The 27,922-nt window shown below is 41.5% G+C and overlaps 1 protein-coding gene across 4 annotated transcripts in view; it reads right to left on the minus strand.

Moving 5' to 3' along the window:
• The window catches only part of nedd9 (neural precursor cell expressed, developmentally down-regulated 9), a 97,808-nt gene extending 70,228 nt beyond the window's left edge, over positions 1-27,580 (minus strand). For 2 of the 4 annotated variants that reach the window (XM_072283667.1, XM_072283665.1), the window contains exon 1: positions 27,381-27,578. In XM_072283667.1, coding sequence (XP_072139768.1) covers positions 27,381-27,392 — 12 coding nt within the window. In that variant the 5' untranslated portion in view covers positions 27,393-27,578. Of the gene's footprint in view, positions 1-27,380 lie in introns of all 4 variants that reach the window. The other 2 variants (XM_072283664.1, XM_072283666.1) reach the window with 2 other exon arrangements.
• Between the last annotated feature and the right edge of the window lie 342 nt (positions 27,581-27,922).

The following is a 27,922-nucleotide window of genomic DNA, read 5'->3' on the forward strand; positions in this document are numbered from 1 at the left end:
GTTATAATTAAAGTACCTTGCAATGATTTCCAACTTGGGCAATGGGAATTACTCAGCTAATTCATGGAGTCATGATGCCTTTTAATGAAGTTACTCTTCCATAATGAATCTCAATGCAGTATATGATGCAACATTTGCAGAGTTTGTCTTCTCTTACACATTATTTGTCAGTCTTTGTCTGTTATGTATGGCTTTTTATAAATTAATTGTTTCTTTTTCCTGTTAAGGCCTGCAAGAAATGAACCTCAATGTAGTGCATTTTACATATTTTGATAATAAATTTGTTTTCAACATTGATAGTGGTTCAGAGCATTTCGCCCCAATGTTCCTGTTCATGATGATAGCAGCTTACTACCCACGCACATCTGAAATCCCATGTTCAGATCCTGTGCTCCAGTATTCGAGTTATACTTTATTCACTTCCAATTTTGCATACTTCCCCACCCCATGGCCCTCTGACAGCCTCACTTTCTACACAAGCTACTGTAAACCTTTTTGTCCTCCATTTCTGATCCAGCCTTAAATCCCACTTTTCCAACGCGTGCATCAACCCAATTTCATTGTTCTTCCTAGTTAAGCTTGAAGCACCTTCAATTACTCCAAAAGACTGAGGTTTGGTAAAATACTGAAAGGCTTTTATTCGCTGTACAATACGACCTCCACAGTGAGTGTCTGCCCCCGGACTGAGGGGGAGGGGCAAGGCGAACACCTTTATACAGGACTCTGTGGGAGGAGCCACAGGGGCAGTCAGCAGAGGTGTATGTCCAGACAGGAACCGAGTTACAACATATATACATGGTTTACCACAAAGCTGTTATCAGTTTGCTTGGATGTCATTCCTTGAAAAACCTTCCTTCTTCTCAAAAGCTCAGCACTGGTGAAACACTAAATCATCTTCTCAGCTTTGCTGTTAATAGCTCATACATCCTGAATACTGGGATTTCAGATGTGCATGGAGTTATAATCACCAAGAGCAGGAACATCGGGGTGACATGCTCTGAACCACTATCAATTTTAAAAATAAATTTATTACCAAAGTATACATAACATACTGCATTGAGATTCATTTTCTTGCAGGCATTAACTGGAAAATAAACAATTTATGGAAAATCATACATAACAGACAAAGACTGACTAATGTGCAAAAGAAGACAAACTGTGCAAATAAAAATAATACTGAGAATATGAGTTGTACGGCCATTGAGAGCAAGTCTGTAAGTTACTCATCAGCAGCCTGATGGTTGTAAGGTAATGACTGTTCCTAAACCTGGTGGTGTGGAACCTGAGACTGCTGTACCTCCAGCCGGATTATGATGGAGGGATGAATGGTGGGAGTCTTTGATGATGATGCTGCTTTCTTGTTGCAGTGCTCCATGTAAGTGTATCCAATGCTGGGGAGGGCTTTGCCTGTGATGGGACTGGGTTGTGCCCACCACGTCCTGTAGCCAAAGCTGCCTGAAACTCAAAATACAGCACATAGAACAGTACAGAACCCATAGGTACAGGCCCTTTGGCCCACGCCGTCTATGCCACCCACAATGCTAATTAAATTAAATCTCTTCAACCTCCACATGATTTACATCCTTCCAATCCTTGCATATTCATACTGTACATCCATCTCTAGCCACTTAAACATCACCATTGTTTCTGCTTTAAGTATCTTAAAAATCATTTGGTTTGTATCTTGTTCTAATTCCAAGCTGATTTTTGTTACTAACTAGGGGCAGCTTACATTATATTCATAGCAAAACTAAATCCAAGCTATGCAAGAAATATGAACTTTGGTACACTTTCAGTTTACGGTTTGATACAATGAAATGTCTTCGCTGTAGTGATAAGCAGCAAAAGAGGTAGACAAATGGCTTTTAAGTTCTAATACCACTCACTGCTGTTTTCTATTTTAACATTCATTTGCATACTGTGTCCCTGGTATCTTTCACTAGATATTTATTATAACCAAAGCCTAATTTTACACAACATCAGAAAGCTCTGGGGAAAAAGTAGAGCACTTTTGTTGAAAAAAAGTTTAAATGTCTATATCACTTCCATTCTTGGCCTTGATTCCCTCAAATGCAGAGCTTTTTATGGGACAGTTTGGCCACTTTATCTGGGCTAATCAGATTTTGGCAGATGGACAGGTATGTACTTGGATAGAAAAGATTTCAAAGGACGTCAGCCAAATGTAGGCAAAAGGTACTAGCTTGCATGGGTACCTTAGTTGATGTGGGCCAGTTAGCCCCTACAGCCTACTTCTGTGCTGTAAGCCTCTGAGACATTAACTACAAAATCTGTAAAACCACTAAAATTATCTCTAGCCTCACTAGACTATGACTCGTGGAAAGCCAATTGATATGCACAATTATGCTATTACTACATTACCATAGCACTGATATCCAATAAGGCACTGGGAGGTACAGATATTGATTTATTATGATGTAAAAGTCAAGGAGTTAATATTACTTTATGACTTGTTAATGAAGTGTTTTGCACTGCCTTTCTCCAGTGCAAAACCAAGAATGGCATTAGTCCAAGTTGTATACTAAAGCATTCTCAAAATTTATGTGGATTGGAGGTCTCTGTAAGAGTCACAAAGCCCTTCCTTTGGTCTGATTACTCAGAAAAAGTAATTGGGGGACTGCTTAGTCGAGTACCCCTGCTCCATCTGCCAAAAGCGGAACTTCCTGGTGGCCAAGCATTTTAATTCCAATTCCCGTTCTAACATGTTGGTACAAGATGCCAAAATGAGGCCAGCCTCAGGGTGGAGGGGCAACATCTTATATTCTGTCTTCAACCTAATGGCATGAATAATGATTTCTCCTTCTGGTAAAAATATTTTTTCTTTTCCCACCCTTCTTCTTTTATTCCCTACAATGGCCTCTTCTCACCTGCCTATCACCTCCCCCGGACCTCCCCGTCTTTCCCTTTCACCTTTGGTTCACTCTCCTCTCCCATCAGATGTCTTCCTCTCCAGTCCTTTATCTCTCCCATACCCACCTGGCTTCACCTCTCACCTTCTAGCAATCCTCGTTCTTCTCCCCCAACCTTCTTATTCTGGCATCTTCCCCCTTCCTTTCCAGTCCTGAAGCAGGATTTAGGCCCAAAACGTCAACTGTTTATTCATATCCATACAGCTACTTGGCATTTTGTGTGTGTTGCTTAGAAAAAGAAATTTTTAATATCTTAGTAAGTCACTCCAAATTTGCTTGTGAAAGTTGCATAAAGATCAGGAAGTTCAACTGTGAGTTTCAAGGAATAATGTTGCCTTTTTTCCCTGCATAACACTGCACTGAGATTGATAGTGTTGGTCTCAGTACAGAGATCCTATCAATGGGTTAATCGTTCCTCCAGTTGCCAGCTTTCAGCACAGCAGGTGCAATCCTACCTCCACATTTTCACTGCGGGCAAATACCATGTGTTGCACTAGAATGATTACATTTGGGTTCCATGTCAAGAAGAATATGGCAGAACACACAAAAATCCCATCCAAGGATCAGCAATCATACGTTTAGTTGTGTGCTAAGACACTAAAAAAAGTACCCAAAATTACTCTTCACACTATTGAGCCAAGATTCAACCCATATTTTATCCATTTATCCATTTCTGACCCCAATCCTCTCAAATTCAGATCTTTTACTGGCCAGCTGTTAAAATGTATAAATTTATCTAGACCAGTATTCCCAAACTTTTTGGGTTACTACTCCACTAGATCACAGATCTTATCCCTAGCACCCACCCCCCTCTTTCCGGCCATTACAGAACTATAAAAATTTTGATTAATGATGCATAGTGAAAGAAAATAGGAACTGCAAATTCAAAGCGGTGACAAATAATTGAAAAAAATATTCAAATCCATTTAAAGCTATGAATAAAATTATTTCTTTATTTACATCAACATTTTAGAGCTTATATCAGTAGTTGAAGTATTCACTGCTTCATTGCTTTTTCACCTTTCAGTGAGATGGATGGGTTTGATGCAGTGACATCAGCTTCTCAACTTCAGGCAGAACGTCACTCAGAAGGAGTCTCAGGTCCCCGTGTTCAGTAACTTGCAGCCTGTTTCACTGCTTTGAAAGAAGTTGGGTGACTACTGAAATTGCACTTCACTAAATATGATATTGGAAAGGCAATAAGGAGCATCTTGACCTTTTTTCATAGTGCAGGATAGCGCTCAGAGATTTTTTCCTACAACCTTGATTTTATTTACTGCTGTGATAACAGTATTTAATAACTTGTGCAGCTGATCACTGAGGTTTTTGTGCCAAGATATTGTCTGTGACTTTCACAGTGAGTGGTAAATATATTAGGTACGGCTTTTTCCAAGAAAGTAATAACCCCACAGTGGTGTCTGTCATTGATGGTGCTCCATCTGTTGCACAAGAAAGAATGTTGGTGTGTGGAATGTCCTTCTCTTTGAAAAACTATGCAACAACCTGAAATATTGACTCCCCATTCATATCTGTTTCTAGTCTCCTTGCAAATGACAATTCTTAAACCATGTTTTTATCTTTTATGAAGTGAAAATAACCAAAAAAGCAAAGATTTGTTTCCTGACAAAGTTAACTCTTCCAACTGCAGAGCAAATTCTGTTGTCCTGAGAATGTTGCACAACGTGTCTTTGGCATTTTCAAACATTTCTTCCATTCGTCTTTGACTAGAGTTGTCACTGAACGGAATCACTTTAACTATTTGCTCTGGCGACTATGCAAAACCATACTCAGAACCTCCCTTACTGCTGGCAGAATCGGTTCTTCTCCAATTGTATGGGGCTTTCTAGATTTAGCATTGAGCAATGAAATGTTATATGAAGCACACAAAGCATCACAGTTTGTTGTGAAGTGCTGGCAAATGTGTTTTGAAGTGTTTTCCTGTTTCTGAAAGTTTAGCAAAGTAACTGAAAATAAACAAAGTTCATATTTGCTTTATCAGAGTGCATTCTCTTAAAATGTTCAAGGAACCTGGATGGTTCTATTGCCTCACTTTTTCACACAACAGACACATTGGCTGCTGGTGGTTGCTTGGTGCTGGTTCAGATACGCCACACTGAACTGTCTATACTTCCTTTTCACTTGGTCTACTTCAGCCATCTTCAATAATTTAACATCTATCAATCACCTTTTGTTTAAGTGCAACCTCATGCACTGCTATCAATAAAGGGGAAATTTATGATGTCACCATAGCTTGGGTAAAATCTGACTCTCTGCCTGGATGTACATAAAGAAGGGTAATATCTCGGTTGGACTGTGGACTAGAGAAATGCAGTCATGACCACTCAAAAGGGGAAATTCTGAACGTTACCCCAATGAGTGCCATACCCTAATTTACATGAATTACCTCACTGCATGGTTAGAGTAGGTGAATCATACTAGCTAACACTGTACTACAGTAGTGAATGGCCATAGTGCATGGGCCAAGCCCAGAAATAACAGTGTCTCCAGTCCAGATTACTCATGAACAAATTTTACGTCACATGCCAGTGAAAATAAACTTGATTCTGATTCATGATTTGCCAAATACAAAAGTGTCATATTGCTTTTCAATGACTAACGTCCTTCAAGCAAAATCTAAGAGAACAGAGGGCTAGCAAGAGATGAGATGACAATGTGATCATTGTAATCAATTATGAGACACTGACGATCAAATGCTTATGAGACACTGACGATCAAATGCTTATATATTCATTTCTTAAATTAAGCCTGTAATCCCTCAGCTGCCTCCCTTCTCACTGCTCCCTTTATCTTTATTGCCCCCTTAGAAACTCCCACAGTCCTCAAGGGGGATGATATTGCCCACTTTGGGAACCACTGGCCCAGACCAACTATAAAACTTTCTAGACCAGTGGATTGTGCCTCTAGCCTCATTCGACCCTGGCAATTGAAAATCCATATTGTGGTGTTCTGGGAGAACTGGCAACCAAAAAGCTCCTCATGCTTACCAACAACTCATTGAAATTGGAAATTACTGTAAACTCTGAAGATAAACACAAGAGATCCTTAAAGTAACTGGATTAGATCATCGTACTGGTTGGAGAGAGTGCAATAATCAGATACCACATACCTTTGCACTGTAAAATCTGTGTCCAAAGACACGTACCCAGTGCATGTTCTCAGTATTTATAGAGTGTACTTTACAGTCTCACTATTTTATCAGTTAGTTTCTACTGCAAGATATCCACACCCATTCCCAAATATGGAGTGATATTCTTGATGCAGCTTTCAGTTTTACTCTGAAGATTATAGACTCAATTCTTTATTAAATACTCCACTGAGTGTTGCTAGTGATCTTCTGCTGTTGTAGCCCATTCACTTCAAAGTTCAAATTGTTGTGTGTTCAAGGATGCTCTTCTGCACACCACTGTTGTAATGCATGGTTATTTGAATTACTGTCACCTTGAACCAGTCTGGCCATTCTCCTCTGACCTCTCTCATTAACAAGACATTTTTGTCCACACAACTGCTGCTCACTGGATGTTTTATTGTTTTGTTTTTGCACCATTCTTTGTAAACTCTGGAGAATGGTGTGAATGAAAATCCCAGGAAATCAGCAGCTGCCGAGATACTCAAACCACCCAGCCTGGCACCAACAATCATTCCATTGTCAAATTCACTTGGATCATATTCTGCTGTTTGGTCTGAACAACAAGTGAACCTTTTTTCCATGTCTACATGCTTTTATGCATTGAATTGTTGCCAGATGATTGCCTGATTAGATATTTGTATTAATAGGTACACTTAACAAAATAGCCGCTGAGTGTGTGATTGCCAGTACGGAGCATCTGTAAAAGTATTTGCTCTGTGCTTCACAAATCTGCTCCATATAACTTTCACAATTTTTCACTGGTTTGTTCAGTTTTTAATTCAATGCCAATTAAAATTAAACTAAAGAACCAGGAGAAATAGTAAACCATTTTGGCCTTTAATTCTGCTGTCTTCTGCCTCAGCTTCACTATACCATCCGAAATGGCTGAATTTGCTCAACATGTGAATGCCCACTGTCTTTATGAGGAAAGGGTTCCAAAGACGTGCAGCTGTAAAAAAACCTCCCCTCTTCATGCCCCTAAATAGCTGATCACTTTCCTGAAATATTAACATCTTCCACCCTATTGTAGACTTCTCAGATAGTGGAATCCCCTCAGGATCTTGCATGGCACATCAGGATCCCCTCTTGAGTATGGGCTAATCCCAGGACTCGATCAATTGAATCTACAAAACACTGATTCAAAGACAAAGGCATCTTTCTTTTCATGCAGAGATCAAAACTACATACACTACTCCAGAAATTTAGACTCAGTAAAACCCTACAACTTCAACAAAAATTCCTTACACTTACATATTCTGACCTGACAGGTGGAAAATTGTTTATTTTATCTGCAGTTTACTAAAGATCGACCTGAAAACCAATGATATCACTTCCTCACCATTTCAGATTGGAGAGTGAATGAGTAATTATCCTGATGTCCAAGCTTCGCGACCACACTATTTTAAATGACTGGGACTAATTTTAGAGTTACAATTTACATTAATTCCTTAATTCAGGAATATTCAATTTACAGATTTTTACTATATTACCATTACCATTGACTGTCAGGTGTCTAATGGATGAGCCAGGAGATTCATAGTTTGCTGAGGGCTAGATCTGTGGCATTCAAGACCATTGATCTAGAAATCCAGGTGTGACCTATGGAAGGCTATTTTAAGGGTGAAAAAACCTTCAATTGAGCTTAGAGGTGGAATCAGATGCACATCAGCTATGCCAGGGTTTGCAGGCCAATACTTCCTACAAAGCAAATCTTAACATCATGAATGGATGTGATGCTTCACTCTCAGATAAGCTCGATGAAAGGGAGAATAAAATTACACCTGTGTGAATCCTTGCAGCAGCTGGTGACCCTGTCATCTCTATCTCAGGGGCTGATGTCAGAACATCTTTCAAGAGAGTGAACCCTCAGAAGGTGTCAGGCCCTGTTCGTGTACCTGGCACGTGTGTTCAAGGACATCTTCAATCTCTCACTGCTGTAGTCTGAGGTTCCCACTTGTTTCAAAAAGACAGTAATCATACCAGTGCCCGAGAAGAGCAGGGTGAGCTGCCTCAATGACTATTGCCCATGAGCACTCACATCCACTGTGATGAACTGCTTTGAGAGGTTGGTCATGGCTAGAGTCAACTCCTACCTAAGCAAGGACCTGGGCCCGCTGCAATTTGCCTATTGTCACAATAGGTTTACAGTGGATGCAATCTCACTGGCTCTCCACCGTGCACTGGATCACCTGGACAATAGCAATACCTACATCAAGTTGTGTTATTGACTAAATATTGACTACAGTTCAGCGTTCAACACAATCATGCCCCCATTTCTAATCGATAAGCTCCAAAACCTGGACCTCTGCACCTTGACTTCCTCACCGGCAGACAACAGTGACGATCATAAATAAAATCTCTTCACTGACAATCAACACTGGCACACCACAATGATGCATGCTTAGCCAACTGCTCTACTCTTGCTACACCCATGATTGTGTAGCTAGGCTCAGCTCAAGTATCATCTACAGATTTGCGATGGCACAACTTTTGCTGGCAAAGCTTCAGATGATGACAGGGTGTACAGGAGTGAGATAGATCACAGCTGGTTGAGTGGTGTCGCAGCAACAACCTTACACTCAACATCAGTAAGACGAAGGAATTTATTGTGGACTTCAGGACGTGGAAGTCGAAGGGACACACAGCAGTCCTCTTTGATGGATCAGAAATGGAAGGGGTGAGCAGATTCATGTTCCTCGGTATCAACATCTCTGAGGATCTATCCTGGGCCTGTATTGATGCAATTACAAAGAAGGCATAGCAGCGGCTATATTTCATAAGGAGTTTGAGGAGAATTGGTCTGTCACCAAAGATACTTGCAAATTTCTACAGATGTACCATGGAGAGCATTTTAACTAGTTGCATCACTGCCTGGTATGGAGTAGCCACTGCACAGGATCAGAAAAAACTGCAAAACATTGTAAACTCAGCCAACTCCATATTGAGCAAAGCCTCCCCAACAGCTAAGACATCTTCAAAAGGAGATGCCTTCAAAAGGCGGCATCCCTGATTAAGGACCTCTCTCACCCAAGACACGCCCTCTTCTCATTGCTACCATCAGAGAAGAGGTACACACTCAATGTTTCAGGGACAGTTTCTTCCTCTCCGCCATCAGATTTCTGAATGGACAGTGAACCCATGTATACAACCTCAGTGTGTTTTCCTCTCTTTTTGCACTACTTACTTCATTTTCTTTTTTATATATGCTAATTTATATTTTTTATTATATAATGCAGTGTACTGCAGCCACAAAACAACAAATTTTATGACATCCGCCGGTGATAATACACTCTGATTCTGTAATGAATAACATGCCACTTTGCGCTCAGAGGAATTTATTGTGCTAAAATCCCACCATGGCTTTTTCAATTTACAATCTTCCACTTTCAATTGGTAGATCCTTGTACATCATATCATGCATTACTTGGCAGTAACCCTTGGCTTGTTGATCTGGCTGATATTCATTCCTTAGCTATCTCCATTAATAAAATGATCTGCCAGGCAGCCATTAAAATGCGCAGAGATAGGGTGTATGGTCATATACCTTTTCTCATGGTAGGGGAGTCTAAAACAACAAGGTATAGATTTAAGATGAGGGGAAAAAGAGTTAAGAGTCTTGAGGGGCAACTTCTTCCTCATATCTGCCAGAGCAAGCTGCGGGAGCAGACACAAATACAATGCTGAAAGGATGTACAAACAGGTAAGTGGATAGGAAAGGTTTAGAGGTATATAGGTAAAACACAGACAAATAGGTCTGGCTCGGACTGTCAAACTGAACCGAGTGACCCATTTCTGTGCTGTAGGACTGTGGGTCTGTGAAAGACTCTGGGAACTTAGACACAAAAGCCTTGCTCACAGAAAATCTGCCTTTAAATTCTCTGCCCACAAGTGAATACTGTGGGCAGAGATGCTGGAATTTTTAAATACAGTGCTGAAAACATACTACAGATCAGGCAGCAACTGTAGAAAGTAAAATAGAGTTGCTGATTCAGGGCTAGGACCCTTCAGCATGAGAGGGAAAGAGGAAGTGGAAGTGGGTTGGGCAGAGCAAAGGGAATATCTCTGCTAGGATGAGACTAGATGACATAATATGGCAGCAAAGATCATATTCAATTCCCAAGTGCATTAACTTACAGTCCACAGTAGTGACCCTGAGCTCTGGTTGCCTACCACTTTAATTCACCATCTCACTCTGGCATTCCTCTCTGAGGCTTCCTACACTGTTACAATGAGCTCAACACAAGCTTGAAGAAAGCGCCTTTTCCTGCCTCTGGGTATATAGGCTCAAAACTGAATTGTCCAACTTTGAACCACTTACACCAGAAATGGTTACTTCTGTCATCATTATTTTGGTTCAGTTTTACTTTTAAAAGCCTCTCAAAGTCCAAACCTAGGTCCCCACGGTGGGAGGTGGAAATGTCAACAGGGCTCTAGTGAAGCTGTATAGACCAATCCCCTATATGGTGGATACAGAAACATTGATGAACTCCAACCATACCATCAACTTCGGATGATGGAGACAGGAGGTCATTGATGGCTTCAGCTCCACAGGCAGCTAAGGGCCGAAGAAGATTATTTATTTTCATAAATTCTGCCCTGCTAGCCATGTCATGTCTGACTTTAGGTAACACATTACATAGATTCAGAAGTCTAAGCTGATTTCAGCTACTCCTTACTGCCACATTTGCTAATCTGATCTCACCCTATCATTCTACCCAATCCTCAATCTAACTTGGTTACTTTCTCTCCCTCCCTTGCTCATTCCCAGTTGCGAAGGGCCCTGGACCTGAAGCATCAACTGCTTCTCCTTCCACAGATGCTGCCTGACCTGCTAAACGTTTCAGCACATTCTGCTTTAAATTGGTGCACCAGCAGCCTCTCAGTCCGTGCCACTACAAGTGTCACCCCTCCCAACCTGCGCTGCAAATTTACACTCACACAGAACTGTGCAGTTTAAGCTTGCCCTAGTTACAGCAGAGAAAGGGGCTTTTTGTTCTTTAGCAGGTGTTGCAATCACTCCTATGTTTCAGGAGAAAAGGCAATCTGCAAATCAAATTGGTTTAGTTTAGTAGATACTGATCTAGACAATTGTGTGTCACTTAGCTTCTCTGCATGGCTGTTTACATTCAAGCCGAGTTGCACAATAATCAACGTGTAACACGATGGTTTCTACCATAAAGGAAGCATCACATATGAGGTGAGAGATAATGAAATATCAAGTCATTCTAATAACGGGTGCTTTAGCTACATGTAGATAGGGATAATGATTATACTTATCTGCTGTCTCTTCTGTTACATTGCCCCTTTTTATCCTTGCAACGGCTCTTTGCTGAAACAAAACAGCCTCCTCACATCTTACCTTTAGGGCCATACAGCACAGAAACAGACCTTTTGGCCCATTGAGTCTGTACTGACCATCAAAACTATTCCCATTTAATTCTCCCAAGTTCCCAGCATCTCTGCTCCCCTGCCCCAGATTCAACCATTCAGCTGTACAGGACAGCCAATCAGCCTACCAACCTGGGATGTGGGAGAAAATGGCAACGTCTGGAGGAAAACTGCATTCACAAATGTTCTACTGCAGCGAACTCCACACCAGTAGCCCTGGACCTCAGGATTGAAGCTGTGTTACTGGAGCTGCAAAGTAACAGGTTTTCTAGTGGTGCTTCTTGGTTATTTAACCTTTGGTCTATGGTTCATAAAACTGAGACCATCCCAAACTTTACTACTTTGTTGCAACTTGCAACACAGCTCATTCCCTATCACCCACCTGCTTCCTGACTTCGTTGAACAATGCATCTATCTCTGTATCCTCCTCCATCCTCAAACCCATTTGATATATCGCCACTCCCCCAAACCGGGGCGGGGAGAGGAAAAAGGAAGGAGAGCAAGAGGAGTAGGGGGAGGGGAGATAAACATGCTAACATTCTTGTTTTGTTTGTTGCTACTAGTGCTGAGATACAGGAACCTGGGTTCATTGCTTAACATCTGGCTGTAAGTGTATTTTGCTGACTATACCCACACTGAATATCTGTGACCATTCTAATGCTGGAATACCCCTTGGATCACTTTCCTTTCCGGAAATACCTCATTTTGTATGACTAATTTTCCAGTGGACATTTTCAGCGTGGGCTGATTCAGTAATGTCTTTGAAATGACATGAAAGACAGCATTTTGACTAACTTCAGAAATGGAGTTGTGCACATCATTTCCTTGTAATTAAATTCAAAGCAGCCAGTTCCCTGGGGGGGGAGGGGTAAAGTGCAAGCCCTCCACCCCCCACCCCAAGCTATGCAACAAGTAGCAGAAGTTTGTAGTTTTAAGTAAATGCCTGTGGCAAATGAAGGCTTACTTTACTTTGTAAAAATGCCGGGTCTGATGATGCTAGTAACTTCCACGTTTGCCTGTCAGGAGTCCAAGGTTATCCAAAAGCTCTAATGTGGAATTAGTGGGATTCTTGGACCACAAATTTCACTTGGAATTTTCAGGTTATTGTCACTAACATGGAAAATCAGAGGAGTCAGGAATCGACAGAACTTGACAGTGGGCTGTACAAAGGTCTATGCTCGGGCATTAATTTGCTTTTAAGTACAAAACATAGACAAACATTACAAGCGCACACAACTGACACAAAACCTTACTGCCCAAGAACAAGCACTGCCAGGTGTGAGTTACTGAGATTCTGCGCTCATAGAATACCAACTGCTTCATTTATTTTAGAGGCCCCAGAAACTGCAGAGGCAGGAATCGGGAGCAACAAGTGAGATTCTGGAAAAACTCAGCAAGTCAGGTAGCATCTGAATCAGAATCAGGTTTATTATCACTCCCAATGAAGTAGGGTTGGTGGCATACCTTCATGGTGATTACATCAGGATGTTGCCGGGGATAGTTCCTTCAAGATGTTGACGCTCAGGAACCTGAAGCCACTCACTCTTTCCACCACTGACCCCTCAATGAGGACTGGTGTGCGTTTGCCTGATTACCCCTTCCTGAAGTCATTTTTTTGGTCTTGCTGATGTTGAGTGTGTGGTGGTTGATGTGATACCACTTAACCAGCCAATCTATCTCACTCCTGTCCGCCTCCACATTGCTGTCTGAGATTTTACCAACAGTAGTGTCATCTAAATTGTCTATAGGTGACATCTGAGCTGTGCTTAGCCACAGTCAGGACTGTAGACAGAGTAGAGCAGTGAGAAAGTTTGATCCCGAAATGTCAACTGTTAATTTCCCTCCATAGATGCTGTTTGACCTGCTGAGTTCTTTCAGCAACTTCTTTGTTCCTCTATATTTTAGTTTATTTAAATATTGGCATCTAGTTAATGAGACCTTAATGGACCACGAAGAGAAGAGCCAAATTTAAAATTGTACTTACTTGTGATCAGCAGCAAGGTGGAAGTTCAAAGCAGGACTTAGGACTCCCACTCTGCCTCTACTGCACCCTGGCTGAAATCATTCGGTATTACTCTATGCTTCTGTTCCTATCCTTCATCAGACAAGGTATTGAAGTAAGGCCAACCACACGGCTGGCTCACCAGAGAAAGCTTCCAGGTACACAACTTAGGCACCATCTCTACAGAGTTGTTCTCTCTTTCTCAGTGACCAAGGGAGGAGGTGGTGGTTCTCAGTGTTCTCTCACATTCCAATAATGTGCTGGTTGGCTCGTTAGTTACAGTAAATTACCATCCAATTGTAGGTTAGTGGCAAAAATAGCCAAAAAGGAAATTAGCAGGCATGTGTGAGGATTCAGGGTTCAGGACAATAGGAAGAGGGGGAAATAGCACTAACGGCATTGGTCCATGGCAGAGGACATGGACCAGCACACCACAGCAAACTTTAATTACCAGATCATTAAAAGTTGGAAATGCAGAAATCTGTATTAAATTTGTAATACAAAAACACATTTTGGTGTGTTATACAGCTGATTCAGTTGGTAATACTATGAGTGTTCCTTTGGCTTGCTGAGTCTGCTGTACCATCTGACAAAATCATGTTTGATCTTTATGTCAAAACACCTTTAGTTTTGACCTGCTCTCATATCCCTCAAATCCTTTCATATTCAGAATCCAATGATATCCATTTGGACAGAGTTTCTTTAGCCTTCAGGGTAGAGAATTCTAAATGATGATCTCCTTATTTTGAGGCTCTAGAGTAGCAGAGTTCTCAGCTGGGACAGCATACCTTTTCAACCCCAAAGTCTCAGCGAGACCACTGCTTATTCTTCCTGATTCTAGAGCAGAGACACGAGAGACTGCAGATGCAAGAATCTGCATCAAAGCACAAAAAGCTGAAGGAGCTCAGTGAGTCAGGCAGTGTCTATGGAGAGAAATGGACCGTCGATGTTTCAGGCAGAGAGCCTTCATCTGGACCACCCATATTCAAGTGAAACATTGATGAAGCACAGACTGTAGCCACTGAGAAAAGGGCACGGAGTTTAATGATCAAGCAGGAAACCTGGCACAAAGGTCAATGTAAGCTGGGGAGCAGCAATCCTCATCATATGCTGCTAAAATATTTGCCTCACTATTCTCTGCAAAGAAAAAGTGGTTGTACTTTATTAGGAGTTTGAAGAGATTTGGCATGCCAACAAATACACTCAAAAGCTTCCATAGTTGTACCATGGACAGCACTCTGACAGGCTGCATCACTGTATGGTATGGAGGGGTTACTGCACAGGACTGAAAGAAGCTGCAGATGGTTGTAAATCTAGTCAGCTCTATCTTGGGCACTAGTCTACAAAGTACCCAGGCCATCTTTAGGGAGCGGTGTCTCAGAAAGGCAGCATCCATTATTAAGGACCTCCAGCACCCAAGGCATGCCCTTTTCTCACTGTTACCATCGGGTAGGAGATACGGAAGCCGAAGGCACACACTCAGCGACTCAGGAACAGCTTCTTCCCCTCTGCCATCTGATTCCTAAATGGACATTGAAGCTTTGGGACTACCTCACTTGTTTTAATATACAGTATTTCTGTTTTTGCACATTTTTAAAAAATCTACTCAATATGTAATTAATTTACTTGTTTATTTATTGTTATATTTTACTTTATTTATTATGGATTTTTTCCCTCTCTGCTAGATTATGTATTGCATTGAACTGCTGCTGCTAAGTTAACAAATTTCACGTCACATGCCGGTGATAATAAACTTGATTCTGATTCTGAATCTCGTCACTCAGGTTAGTTGGTCTGCCCTCACTACGTATTGTATGAATTGATTTCAGAAGGGAATATCAGCATCACAAGTGCAGGTGCTCCCAGGTTATGGCAGGGTTCTGCTCCTGTGAATCACTTGTAACCAGGACAGTTTACTAATCCAACCTGTGGCCACAAACTGAGTTCTGTGCAGCAGAAGATGTCTGCAGCCCTGAAACAGTTAGCAAATCCATACTGTCCATCTCCCAAATGATTGTTTGCATATATGGGCAGTACATACATTGAGTGTTTGAAACCTGGGAAAATTTTGTACGCTCACAACAACCCTTGGCTACTCTGGCTATCTGACTTTTTAATTCATCTCAAATTTCTTTTTAATCAGTTCATGCTCCAAGAACAATTCTTTACCCTGGGGAATTGGATAGGACATACCGATACAAAAAGGAGGGCTAGTCCTAAGTCAAATCTTTCAGCACCAATATCTCGATGGGACATGGATTTATAATTCATAAGTGCAGCTCTAAGTGTGGAGTCCTTCTGGCCACTGTAGGGAACAATTGTCTCTATAGAGTACACAGTTCTATCCACTGAAGCCAAAAACTCACCCAACTGTCCAAACCATTGTCTTTCACCCTATGTTGACAAAGGTTTGCCAGACCACATGCAAGAATTCATAAACAAGAGACAATCTGCAGCTGCTGGAAATCTGAGCAACACACACAAAATTCTCAAGGAACTCAGCAGGCCTGGCCTGTTGAGTTCCTCCAGCATTTTGTGTGTGATGCAAGAATTCATGCTCATTTTTCATATAGTATGAAACTTCATGAAGTTACTGTTCAAAATTTAATCTAAGTCAAAGGGCCATTTTCAGAAGGGAGATAAAGGAAGAGGGACATGGAGAGGCAGAGGGACTTGGGGAAAAAGATTACAACCTGCATCCCTGGAGGGATAGTCATTGTTGGCAGAGTGGAGGGTAGAGAAGGAGAAGGCTAAATTTGTAGATGGATAATGAGATTACAGAGGACAAAATGTAAATATCTAGATGATGAAACATGAGAAACATTTTAACCCTTCAAGATTTAGAAAGGGCTTAAACTTCCTATGCATTATTTTTATTTCGGCAATCAGCTGATTTAGACTAACCATTTATAAGTGGTTTCCTCCCAAGGATGGGAGAGGCCTCTTAAACATTTATGCTCGTTAGAAATTGCATGTTCGACTCAGGCACATCTGCAGCTGCTGCACCCACTTCCTGTGCTGTTACCAACCCTCAAGTTATATCAAAAGCTTTAGTTGAAAAAATAGTGCTTGTAACGAGAAACTACAGCAACATATCTAGTTCCACAAAGCAGTTGAAGCTTTAATTCAAAAAGCCCTTTAGTGAATAAAATCAGACATAGGTCATTGCTGAATTCAGACATCTAATTATTTTTTAATTAGTAAAAATTCTTGATGCAGTATTTTATATTTATGTTTATACACAAGCATAGTTGTCCTGTTAAGTAATCTCCTCCCTATCAATACACCACTCATTTCAGACCAAACCCTGGTCAAATATAAGTCAAAGCAACCTGTGAACAGGAGTCTGATTACCAAGACTAGAGGTGTACCAGGAGGGATGTAAAGGAATACTATGGTTTAGAGAACTTGACTGCATTGCTCTATTTTGGAAGCACTAAAGACCCAAGAGTTGAATGATCTGTGCAGGAGCATATTTATAACCACAATTTTCTTTTTCCCTGGTTGATAAAACACAAGAGCACACATTTAAAAAACTACTAGTCATGTGGCAAGCATCTTCCTGATCCAGCTCACTGCTCTGATGGGCTCTATACTGACTCATTGTGAATTAACAAACATACTGAAATAGTAATTTACATTGAATTACTTCATGAAAAATCAACAGCCTACGTCACTAAACAAGTACCCAGGCACTCCAGTAAATACTGAACAGCACTCAAGATTTTCCGTAACGCAAGAAAAAAAAACCTATAAATAATCAGTTTCAAAATGAATGCACAAGGGAATGACCATTCAAAATTGAGGTTGTGTTGAGGTTTCTTTGAGAGATTCATAATCGTACAGTATGTAAACAACCATTTTAACCAACTTGACTATGTCCATTTTTGCTAAATCCATTTATCTGCACATGGCCCACATCACTGTAAACCTTTCCTATCCAAATCTTTTTTAAACATTGTAATTGCACCCACCTACTTCTTCTGGCAGTTTGATCCATACATTCACCACTCTCTGAGTGGAAAAAAAATGCCCCTCAGATCTCCTTTAACTTGTTCCCCTCTCACCTTTAACTTATGCCCTTGGGTTTTCCTCTCCCTGAAAAAAGACTGTGACTATCTACTCTATCTATAGCATGCTCCAATTAATTGTACAGACTGCTGCAAGGCCAGCCCACAAGCTCCACTGCTCCAAGAAAAACAGTCCCAGCCTGTCCAATCTTTCCTTACAGCTCAACTCTTCCAGTCCTGGCAGCATCTTTTCTGCACCCTCTCCAGTTTAATCACATTCTTCCCATAGTTGACAAGATGACACTTCTCATAATGACAAGAACTGCACACAATACTCAAAGTGCAGTTTAACCAGTGATTTTTACAATTGTAACATGATGTCTCATAGCATACCAATACGCCTTTTTCGACATCCTGTCTACTTATGTTGCCCAGTTTTAGGGAATTATGCAATTTAAAGTCGGGTTGTTTGATAACACACCCCATAACATAGAACAGTATGCAGGGGAACAGTCACTTTGGCCATGTTGACAGTGCCGACCGCATTTACACCTGCCTGCAAATGGTCCATACCCCTTCATTCCCTGTTTGTCCACATGCCTGTTGAAATGCATTTGAAACATGCTTTCAAAGGCATTTCCTTGTACCAGTTCCTCTGGCAGCGAGTTCCAGACATCTACCATTCTCTGTGCAGAATGGTCTTCCCATTCACTGTGTTCTCCGCTTACATCAGGGGTTCCCAACCTTGGATCTATGGACCCCTTGCTTAATGGTAATGATCCATGACATATAAAAGGTTGGGAACCTCTGATGTAGTGGGTAATGAATTGCAGAAATTCTCTGCTCCTGAGGACGGGGAGGTCAGATAAATAAATATATTTATGTTAGAGGTAGATAAGTATTTGAAGGATTGAGGAACCAAGGATTACAGGAAACTGAAGCAGAAGAGGAGTTTAAGCCAGCATACATCACCCATGATCATGCTGAATGACTGGGCAGTTTTGAGGAGTGAGCCGGCGGGCTACTCCTGCTCTTGTTTTGTTGTGTGATGCTTCTCCACCACTACCTCCTACCTCTGCACACACTGATAGGCAGATTCTTGGCTGAACTCAGCTCAAGTGAGCTGTGGTTAATTTGTTTTCGTATGGCGTTAAATGCCACAAGGTTTTAATGTCAAACAGTGGAAATATTCTTTTTTTTCTTCAAATATAGATTAGTAGATAGTTTAAATCAATTTTGAAAGCCTGCGAATAATGAAAGAGAGAATAATCAAACATAAAACAGAAGTTTCAGTTAAAATCAACATAAGCTCAGATGCAGTTCCCTACATATCACGTCGGGCGAACCCTTCCTAGAATATGCTGGCTAATGCTTACATATGTCTGAGATTATTACATTGTTGATTGGCTTATTATTGTCACATCTACCAAGACACAGTGGAAAAACTTTGTTTTCTATGTTATTTATTTACTGAGGTACAGTGCGGAGCAGGACCTTCTGACCCTCTGAGCCATGCGGAACAGCAATCCCCCAATTTAATCCTAGCCTAATCATAGGACAATTTATAATGACCAAGCAAACTCCCAACCAGTACATCTTTGGACAGTGGGAGGAAACCAGAGTAGCTTGGACGAAACCCACACAGTCATAGGGAGGACAGACAAACTCCTTACAGGCACTGGCGAGAATTGAACCCAGGTCACCTGTACTGTAAAGCTACTGCGCTGCCCTATCCATAAATGAATTCCAAACATAAGCAGTACAAAGGGAAGGCAAATAAAATGTATACCTTTGACCATGCGTGCTACAAGTATTACTCTGCCCCTTCTTCACAGCCAGTTCCTTGGGATCAAGGAGTTCCCATTCTGAATCCATGGTTGTGAAGTGACTGATGCAGCTAGTGGGAAAATACAGACTCTTTCAAAGTAGTAATTGATTGGGCAAGTGGTTGACTAGTTTGGGAGGATGTGGGCTCCTTCTACCATTTTAGCAGTGTTTCAGTGTGCTCCTAATGCATTGGGCTTGAGATTCTCAATACCATCCCAAGTGCTTCTTCTCCAACTTGAGCAGCTGTGGGCTGGGATTTCCTGGGGTACTGGGGTTGTCATATTTTCTTCTCCCCACCCTCCCAGGAATGCTTTGAGAACTCTTTAGATCTTTCCATCCATTGATGTGATGAATATGTCCTATGGCACAGTTTGGAATACAGGTTCTATCTCAGGTGTTTGGTGATCAGCTTGTCAGTGATCTACCAAAAGTAGTTGACCTAATTTCTGGGAATTATAGAGTCATACAGTATGGAAACAGGCCCTTCTGCCAAACATATCTATGCTAACCAAGATGCCTATCTAAGCTAGTCCCACTTGACTGCTTTTGGTCTATATTCCTCTAAAGTCTTCCTATCCTTGTACCTATCCAAGTATCTTTTAAATGCAGGTGGACTGGGAGAGAAGACAAACATAGGTTCACTATGGTGGAAAGCAGCACTGGTGCCCATGTCAGACGACACACCGCATAATGAAGAATCTTCAAACACTTTTCCTCAGTAGACCATGAACTGTGAATTTCATCATCGGTGTGTATCTTTAATGAGGGACATCACTTAAGATAAGTAAGGAGTTCACTTTCTCCATGATGTGCTTGTGAACTTTTATTGTTAGATGATAGCATTATACAGTGGAGGCAGGATGGAAGAGGATCCTTGCCTTGCAGATGCAGAGTGCAAGGTGCACCATTCTGTATGCCTCATAAGAGCTGGGCCTGAAGCAAGTCACTGGGCAGTGGTCTAGGCTAATATGATGAACCGATAAGTAAGGCTTTGGGCCTACTCCAGACGTTTGGATCCGAGGACTTATTTTTGGTTAGGAGTGCTGTTGTTGACTTCAATTGTTTGCATGGCTTGCATTTTTTTTTCCTTTCTCTTGCACATCTAGTGTTGGTCTTTTATTTTTATTTTTTTTAAATTGGGTTCTTTCAGGTTTCTTGCTTTGTGGCTACCTGTGAGCAAGCAAATCTCAAGGTTGCACAATTTATACATTCTTTGATAATAAATATATTTGAACCTTGAAACACAGGCTTGGGGTGACCTTGATTCTATAGTGCAGGAACCTTTTATCTGCTCTAATTGCCTTCATACAAGATCTTCAGGGATACTGAACAGAGGGCAAGCAGCTGCTAACTATTGTACAGCGATAGAGTGCAATCTCATTTCTTCATTTTAATTTTCTTCACTGGAACCAGGTCACACCTCAATTACCTTATTTTATCTCAGAAGCTGGCAAAAAGAAGTCAAATGGCAAAAGGCATCAGACAAGCAATTGCTTTTCTATAGTTACCGCGCATCACCTGAAAATTAAATAACATTAGCTGTAGAAATAAGTCAATTGCTGGTGAATGACTGCATTGTTTTAGTTTGCCTGTATTTGCTGACACTGCTGCTAGGGAGTCTGGCATATTCCCACCTTGATTTTTAGGAGGCTGGCACAATTGAATTAAAATTTGTGGTTACTTTAAGAGGGATCCATATAAAAGCAAGATCAAAGATGTAATCTCTGATGCAGATGTAATTATAGTTGCTTGTAATGACTGCAGTATCCCGACCCATTTATGTCACTCGCACACACCTCAGATGGAAGCACAACACCCTGAACTAACACAATAACTCGGACATATCACTAACACCAACCAATGCTTTCAATCTCAAACCATGCTTAGTTACAGCATTTGGATGAAGACTACTTTTCAAAAATTGCTCACTCTTGCAAATAAATTTATTCCAAAATTAAATGGAGCTTATTAACAAGGCATGTATTTGGGGAGAACAGGGAGAAAGTAAGGAAAACGATAAGTGATTATTTTCACTTCAAACAAAGGCATCTTCAGTCAAAGATCATTCAATTGTATAAAAGTTACAAAAAAGTGCAAAAAATGAATGACAGGATAGTGTTCATAGACCGTTGAGAAATCTGATGGTGGAGAGGAAGAAGAAACTCTTAAAATGCGGAGTATAGTTCTTCAGGCTCCTGCAGCTCCTTCCTGATGGTAGTAATGCAAACTGGACACAAGTACCCCTGTAATAAAATTCAGGGTCTGTTATTGACTCAGACAAAATAGTGATCACACTTGCTAGAGCCGGTCACATCTAATGTTAGTAAGGCCAAAAGTACATCTCGACCAGGAGCATTATATTACTGTTCATGCACAGCTGGGCATTGCTTTGTAGCCTGCTAGAATGCTGACACATGGGGCCACTGAGAAGAACATGAAAAGCTTCCCCATAGTGGGAGTCCTAGAGCTTATTAATGAAAGCTGGAAGCAGAAGCAGGTACTTCCTCAAGAGAAAGCTGGTGCCACTCAACGAGCACTCACCCTGTGAGCAGCTCCCTATACTATGTGTACTTCAGTCTTGATCTATTATTGTGGCTACAGCTCTGCGAGGACAGCACGGATTGAGGGGAAGTGGAAGTGATGAAACGGTGAGTGGAATCGATGCATATTCATGGATGTCTCACATTACTGATACCAACAGATCTTCACATTCTGGTTTGGGATGATTTGCCAATGTAGCAAAGCATCATAAAACCCAACCAGGATAACCTAACGAAGACTGAACACGCAAGCACAGACAAGTGGCCCAGACTGCAAAAGAAACATTAAGAACATTTTCAAGGAAAGAAATGTTCAGAACATTTTCAAGGCTCAGTTATCAAATACAGAGATAAAGGCCTTGGAATAGCTGACCTTTGACTGTCTGGTATGGAAAACGTGCAAAAACTTGCAATTTTGTCATTTGTGCTTTGATGAGGATATGAGCTACATTTTCAAATGCTGAGCCTTAGAATATGTTTGACCAACTCAGTAACAGATACAAATGAAAACAGTCAAGATTCAAGATTGTTTAATGTCATTTCTGGTAATCAAGCGCAAAGGAGATCAAAATAACTGTTACTTAGGATCCAATGTAGAACAAAAAAGACACAATAAGATAAAAAACATAATAATGATAATTAAAAAACACAATAAATACAAACAGATAAGATAGCTTTTATACATAGTTTGATTATAGATCCATAAAGAGAAGATAGGCACAGGAAAGTCTGCACATAAGGTAACTGACAGGAAATGATAAAGTAGTGGTGGGTGGGGCCACGGAAGGGTGGGTTAGTAGCTGGAGGTGTTGTGTTGATTAGCCTTTCTGCTTGGGGAAAGGTCCTGCCATGGATGCTGCATAGCCTCCTCCCAGATGGGAGTGGGACAAACAGTCCATGAACAGGGTGGGTGGGATCCTTCATGATGTTGCTGGCCCTTTTCTGGCACCTTTCTGCATATACTGTGTGTCCTTGATGGTGCATAGGCTGGTGCCGGTGATGCATTGGGCAGTTTTGACAACCCGCTGTAGAGCCTTCCTGTCTGGGGCAGCACAGTTTCTGTACCCTGCAGAGATGCAGGTTATTAGGATGCTCTCTACTGTGCTTCTGTAGAATGATGTGAGTATGGATGTGCATAGTCCTGCACCCCCCTTCAGAAAATGGAGGCATTGGTGAGTTTTTCAGACTGTGCAGGATGTGTTTTGAGACCCTGAGAGGTTGTGTACTCTTAGGAGTTTGAAACTGCCTGCTGTTTCCACTGCTGTGCCGCCAACATAAAGGGGTGTGTGAGTGATGTGAGTTCTCCTGAAATCAACAACCATCTCCTTTGTCTATTGATAGTGAGGAAGAGGTTATTTACCTGGCACCAGGCCTCAAGTTTTCCACCTCCTCTCTGTAGGCTATCTAATCATTGTTGGTGATCAGTCCCACCACTATCATGTCATCGGCAAATTTGACAATGTGATTACTCAGATATTTGGCTGTGCAGTCATGTATAAACAGAGTGTACACCAATGGGCTCAGCACATGGCCCTGGTGGGCATTTGTGTTGGGGATGATGGGGAAGGAGAAGCAGTTGTACATCCCCATTATCTTAGATCCGTTGGTTAGGAAGTCCAACATCCAGTTGCACAGTGGTGTATTTAGATCGAGGGGTGGGAGTTTGTTCACCAGGGTCTATTGTAAAATAATGTTTAATATATATAGCACTAGGAATAGCAGTGTTTGATCAAGCACAGGTTGTAACTTGCCCTTGAGGCCAAGGAGGTCTGACAAAACTGATAATTAATGCAAAACTCCACTTCATGGTTGGAATCAGTCATTTAGACTGTTGGAAGTTGGCACAAGGAAAGTATTGTTTATGACTTGCTACTGCATGCACAGAGGCCGGGGATAAATCTTGGCACCTAGGAGACCGCCTCCTTGGGATGAACACCATAATGGAAGCATCTCCTCCACATCAACTCAAATAGGGCAAATAGGATTAGTGCTGAGGGACAATACGATCCACATGGATTGGTCTAACTCTAATACAACATCTCTATGTCCCACCTCTCAGGAGGGTTTTGACATGGAGTTAAGGAGGAAGAAGTACTTGGGACACACAGAAAAGCAGAGAGTTTATAACCATATAATAATTATAGCACGGAAACAGGCCATCTCGGCCCTTCTAGTCCGTGCCGAACTCTTACTCTCACCTAGTCCCACTGACCTGCACTCGGTCCATAATCTTCCATTCCTTTCCTGTCCATATATCTATCCAATTTAACTTTAAACGACAACATCAAACCTGCCTCAACCACTTCTGCTGGAAGCTCATTCCACACAGCCATCACTCTCTGAGTAACGAAGTTCCCCCTCATGTTACCCATAAAATTTTGCCCTTTAACTCTCAACTCATGTCCTCTTGTTTGAATCTCCCCCATTCTCAATGGAAAAAGCCTATCCATGTCAACTCTATTTATCCCCCTCATAATTTTAAACACCTCTATCAAGTCCCCCCTCAACTTTCTACGCTCCAAAGAATAAAGACCTAAAAAAGTTTAGGGGGTGGTTGCTAAGCCATGGCCAAAGACAGATGAAGGTTGCTTGGAATCTGGGAGGTGGGACAGTTGGAGTGGCAAAAATGCCAAGCTTGTATTAATGGGGTGCAGCACAACCCAGACACAGGGTCAGTATCACGTGGAAGTTGTGGGGTTGTGGGGGGGCAATGCAGCAAAGTGCAGTGTAATCACAGAGTGCCAAGGCATAGCTGAGTTTGCTCAGGGATAGGTAGGTGTGATCTTACATGGGATAGGGCAGAGTCATACAGTGATACAGCATGGAAATAAATCCTTCAGCCCAAATGGCTCATCCATGCCGACCAAGTTGTCTACCTGAGCTAGTCTCACAGCTGCAGTTGGTCAGTATCCCTCTAACTTTTCCAATCCATGTCCGTCAGACATTGAAATTTTCCATCCCTCTACTGCTTCCTATAGCAGTTCTTTCTATATATCCACCTCTCTCTCTGTGAGAAGGTTTTCCCTGAGGCCCCCATTAAATCTTTCCCCTCTCATGTTATGCCCTCCAGGTTTAGAGTCCCCTACCCTGGAAAAAAATATCCTGACCATCCACTTCATCAATACTCCTCATGATTTTATAAGCCTCTCAGCTTCCTGTGCAGGGGTGTAGAAAGTTCCAGCCTGTCTTCTGATAGCTCAGGTGTCCATACAACAAGCATCTGAAGTTTATGAAGGGCAGTCAGAACATCCCCATTGAAAGTGATTGCAGAGGGACAAGGAAAACCCAAGTTGTTTAAAAAATAGAGAACTGAAACAATGGGGAATAAATTTCTGTCCAACTGGAAATTGAGATCATCCACTAACTGTGCTGCACAAACTTTTCTGCAATTCTACAACTAACTTGGTTCAGTCTGGATGAGCTCACATGCAAAAGATAGACTCACTTTAAATAAGATGCATTCCATCTACTCCAAACCTTTCAGGAATAAAAGAGCATATGTCACTTTTTATTTCAGATTGGAATGCTATTTTAAAAACCACTCAAAAATCAATAAAATTGTTGTTTATTAAACATGACCGTCTTCTAGTTCTAATAAATATAACTTGGATAAAACTGCGATTGTTTGCTGGTGCTTTTCTATGCATAATTTAGTGACAGAAAAAAAATTCTCTGCCCACATGCCAACTGAAAAAATAGAGTAATATAAATTAAGTGTGATAGCCAACGTAACTGGCCAGCACCCAAATGAGGAGTTAAATGGCTGTCATTATACTGTGAACAAATTCCTAATGCAAGACACACAGGCAGAATGTTTTTACTTTTTGCCACGTGTGTGGTTTCAGGCAGCGCCAAAGATGAGTGGGATAAAGTGCTGAATTCACAAGATTTTTACACTATAGACATACATCCATTGACATGAACTCAGCTGAATGGATATATCTCAACTCACTGATCCCTGCTCTTATCTCTGCATCTTTACTGCAATTATTTCCCTCTCCAGCCTTATCAACACAGCTTCTCAAACTTCAGCAGAACTTAGAAAGTTATTTAAGGAGACAATGAATATTTGGTTTTACCTCCATTGAAAGACAATAAGGCACTGTGAGCTAGTGTGAGGACTTTGGCATGAGAATATTATGACAAGCTTCAATGCAGACTAACATCAGTTTAGCATAGAACCTAAACTTGTGTGGGCAGCATAGCTCAGAATTGCAACATCTGAGAAGCCTTTAAACTTTTTAAATCTGCTCTTGACCTTGAGTGAGTAATGTCTGGTCTGTCCTCCAGCCAAAATACAGAGTAGGGTGAAGGAGGGGGAGTGTGGAATGAGGCGGAATAAGCACCATATAGATCATTACTCAGCATATGGTAAAACAGCAATCAATTGATACCAACTCTTCCCACTCCCTACCTCAGTTCTGCATTTCCGTAGATTATTTACATTTTATATGGATGTTCCTCAGAGAAAATGTGCTAATGTACCACCCCTATGGAATTCACATTCATTCTCTACATATTTTATTTTACATTTAGGCACAAACTAACTTAACACTTTGAACCCATTTCTAAGGTCTCTGGCTCCACTGTATTCCGGTCGAGAGAGCTGTTGTAGAATGGAATTTGACAGCAATGAAAATTATTTTTGAGGGGTACATTTTATTTGAGACAGGATTGCAGGGAGGAATTCCCAAAATATAGTTAACTACACAAGTAGATGACTTCTGAGGGCATTAAGAGCTGCCCTGTGTTCGAGATATTGACGGGGCAGCCACTGCACGCATCATCTGAATATCCAAACATAAGCACCAGTGGATTTGAAATGATGGTTAAAGTGAGCGGGGAAACTCAGTCTGTAGTTAGATGACGAAGTATATATGACGGGCCACCAGCGAGGAAGAAGCGGTGATAGAGTTTAGCACAGAAAAGGTCCAGAGAGATGGTCTTTAGAAACGCAGAGGAGGAGGGGTGGAGGTTGGTTGCCCGAATCTGAGGTTCCGTCAGAACTAGACTGTTCTGGGGCACCTCAACGGCGAGGTGAAATCCAAGTAACAGCTTGAGTCCCGCTCAGTCTGCGGGGAAAGGCAAGAACAAAAAAATAATGATTTAGCCAACTGGAGAAGAAATACGCCGAAGTGCATCCGCTAAATCTAAACCCTCACAACTCTCTATCCCATATAGAACACGCATGGCTTAGTTGGTCTAAGTTTCTACACAAGACTTCCCTTAAATACATATGTAATGGAGGAAGTTACACAAAGTCGACATTACGCATCCCTGTGCATTGGGTTTGAAATAAAATTCAATGACGGGCTCCGAGCCCACCAACTCTTCGCACGATTAGGCAACGGCAGACGCATCTCAAAGTGTACAGAACTAGCATTTAAGCGGTCTGAACGAAGCCTTCTCGGGTAGCTCGGCGAACTGTCATCAAGCTCCTGCAGTTGGAACTTTCAATCAGCCAGTTTCCTTGCAAGCACTGCAGCTTTCGATAAAAACAGCAAGTCTGCAAAGAAAGTACAACAAAATCCATCTTACCTTTCGCTTCATTTTGGGATCTTCCCAGATGTCAAACCAGCACTTGGATTGCAGGACACATTCGGCGTTGTGGTCACAACCGGGTCATTGGTAAATCAGAGAGCAGTCTATTCAATGCACAGCTAAACTGCTGTGGACGTGGTTTTTACACCGCTCGCCTCTCACCCTGTCTCATCGCCTGTTACACTGACACAAAGCTCAACCCATTTACACACTGCCTTTTCATTGGCTCATGGGTAAATACAACCTCAGATTGCACAGGCAAAAGGTGGTGCTTCAAACTGAAAAAAATCTTTTAACAAGAACATTGTGAAAGAAACATCCTGTTTCAAGCTTGGAGTGAAGGAATTCTTTGTCAGATTAGACAGACATCAATAATAATATAAAATACAGGATCACAAAAGCAAGTCCTGGAAATCCTATTCCTGTGACCTAGCAACCATTAAGACCCTCCTCTAAAATGGATTCATTTCAAAGCCCTTCACCTCATGCCCCCCACATGAAATAGGCTAAGAAACAAAACCTTTTCTGTTTACAGTCTC

This window comes from Mobula birostris, chromosome 19, assembly GCF_030028105.1.
Source record: "Mobula birostris isolate sMobBir1 chromosome 19, sMobBir1.hap1, whole genome shotgun sequence".
Classification (NCBI taxonomy): Eukaryota; Metazoa; Chordata; class Chondrichthyes; order Myliobatiformes; family Myliobatidae; genus Mobula; species Mobula birostris.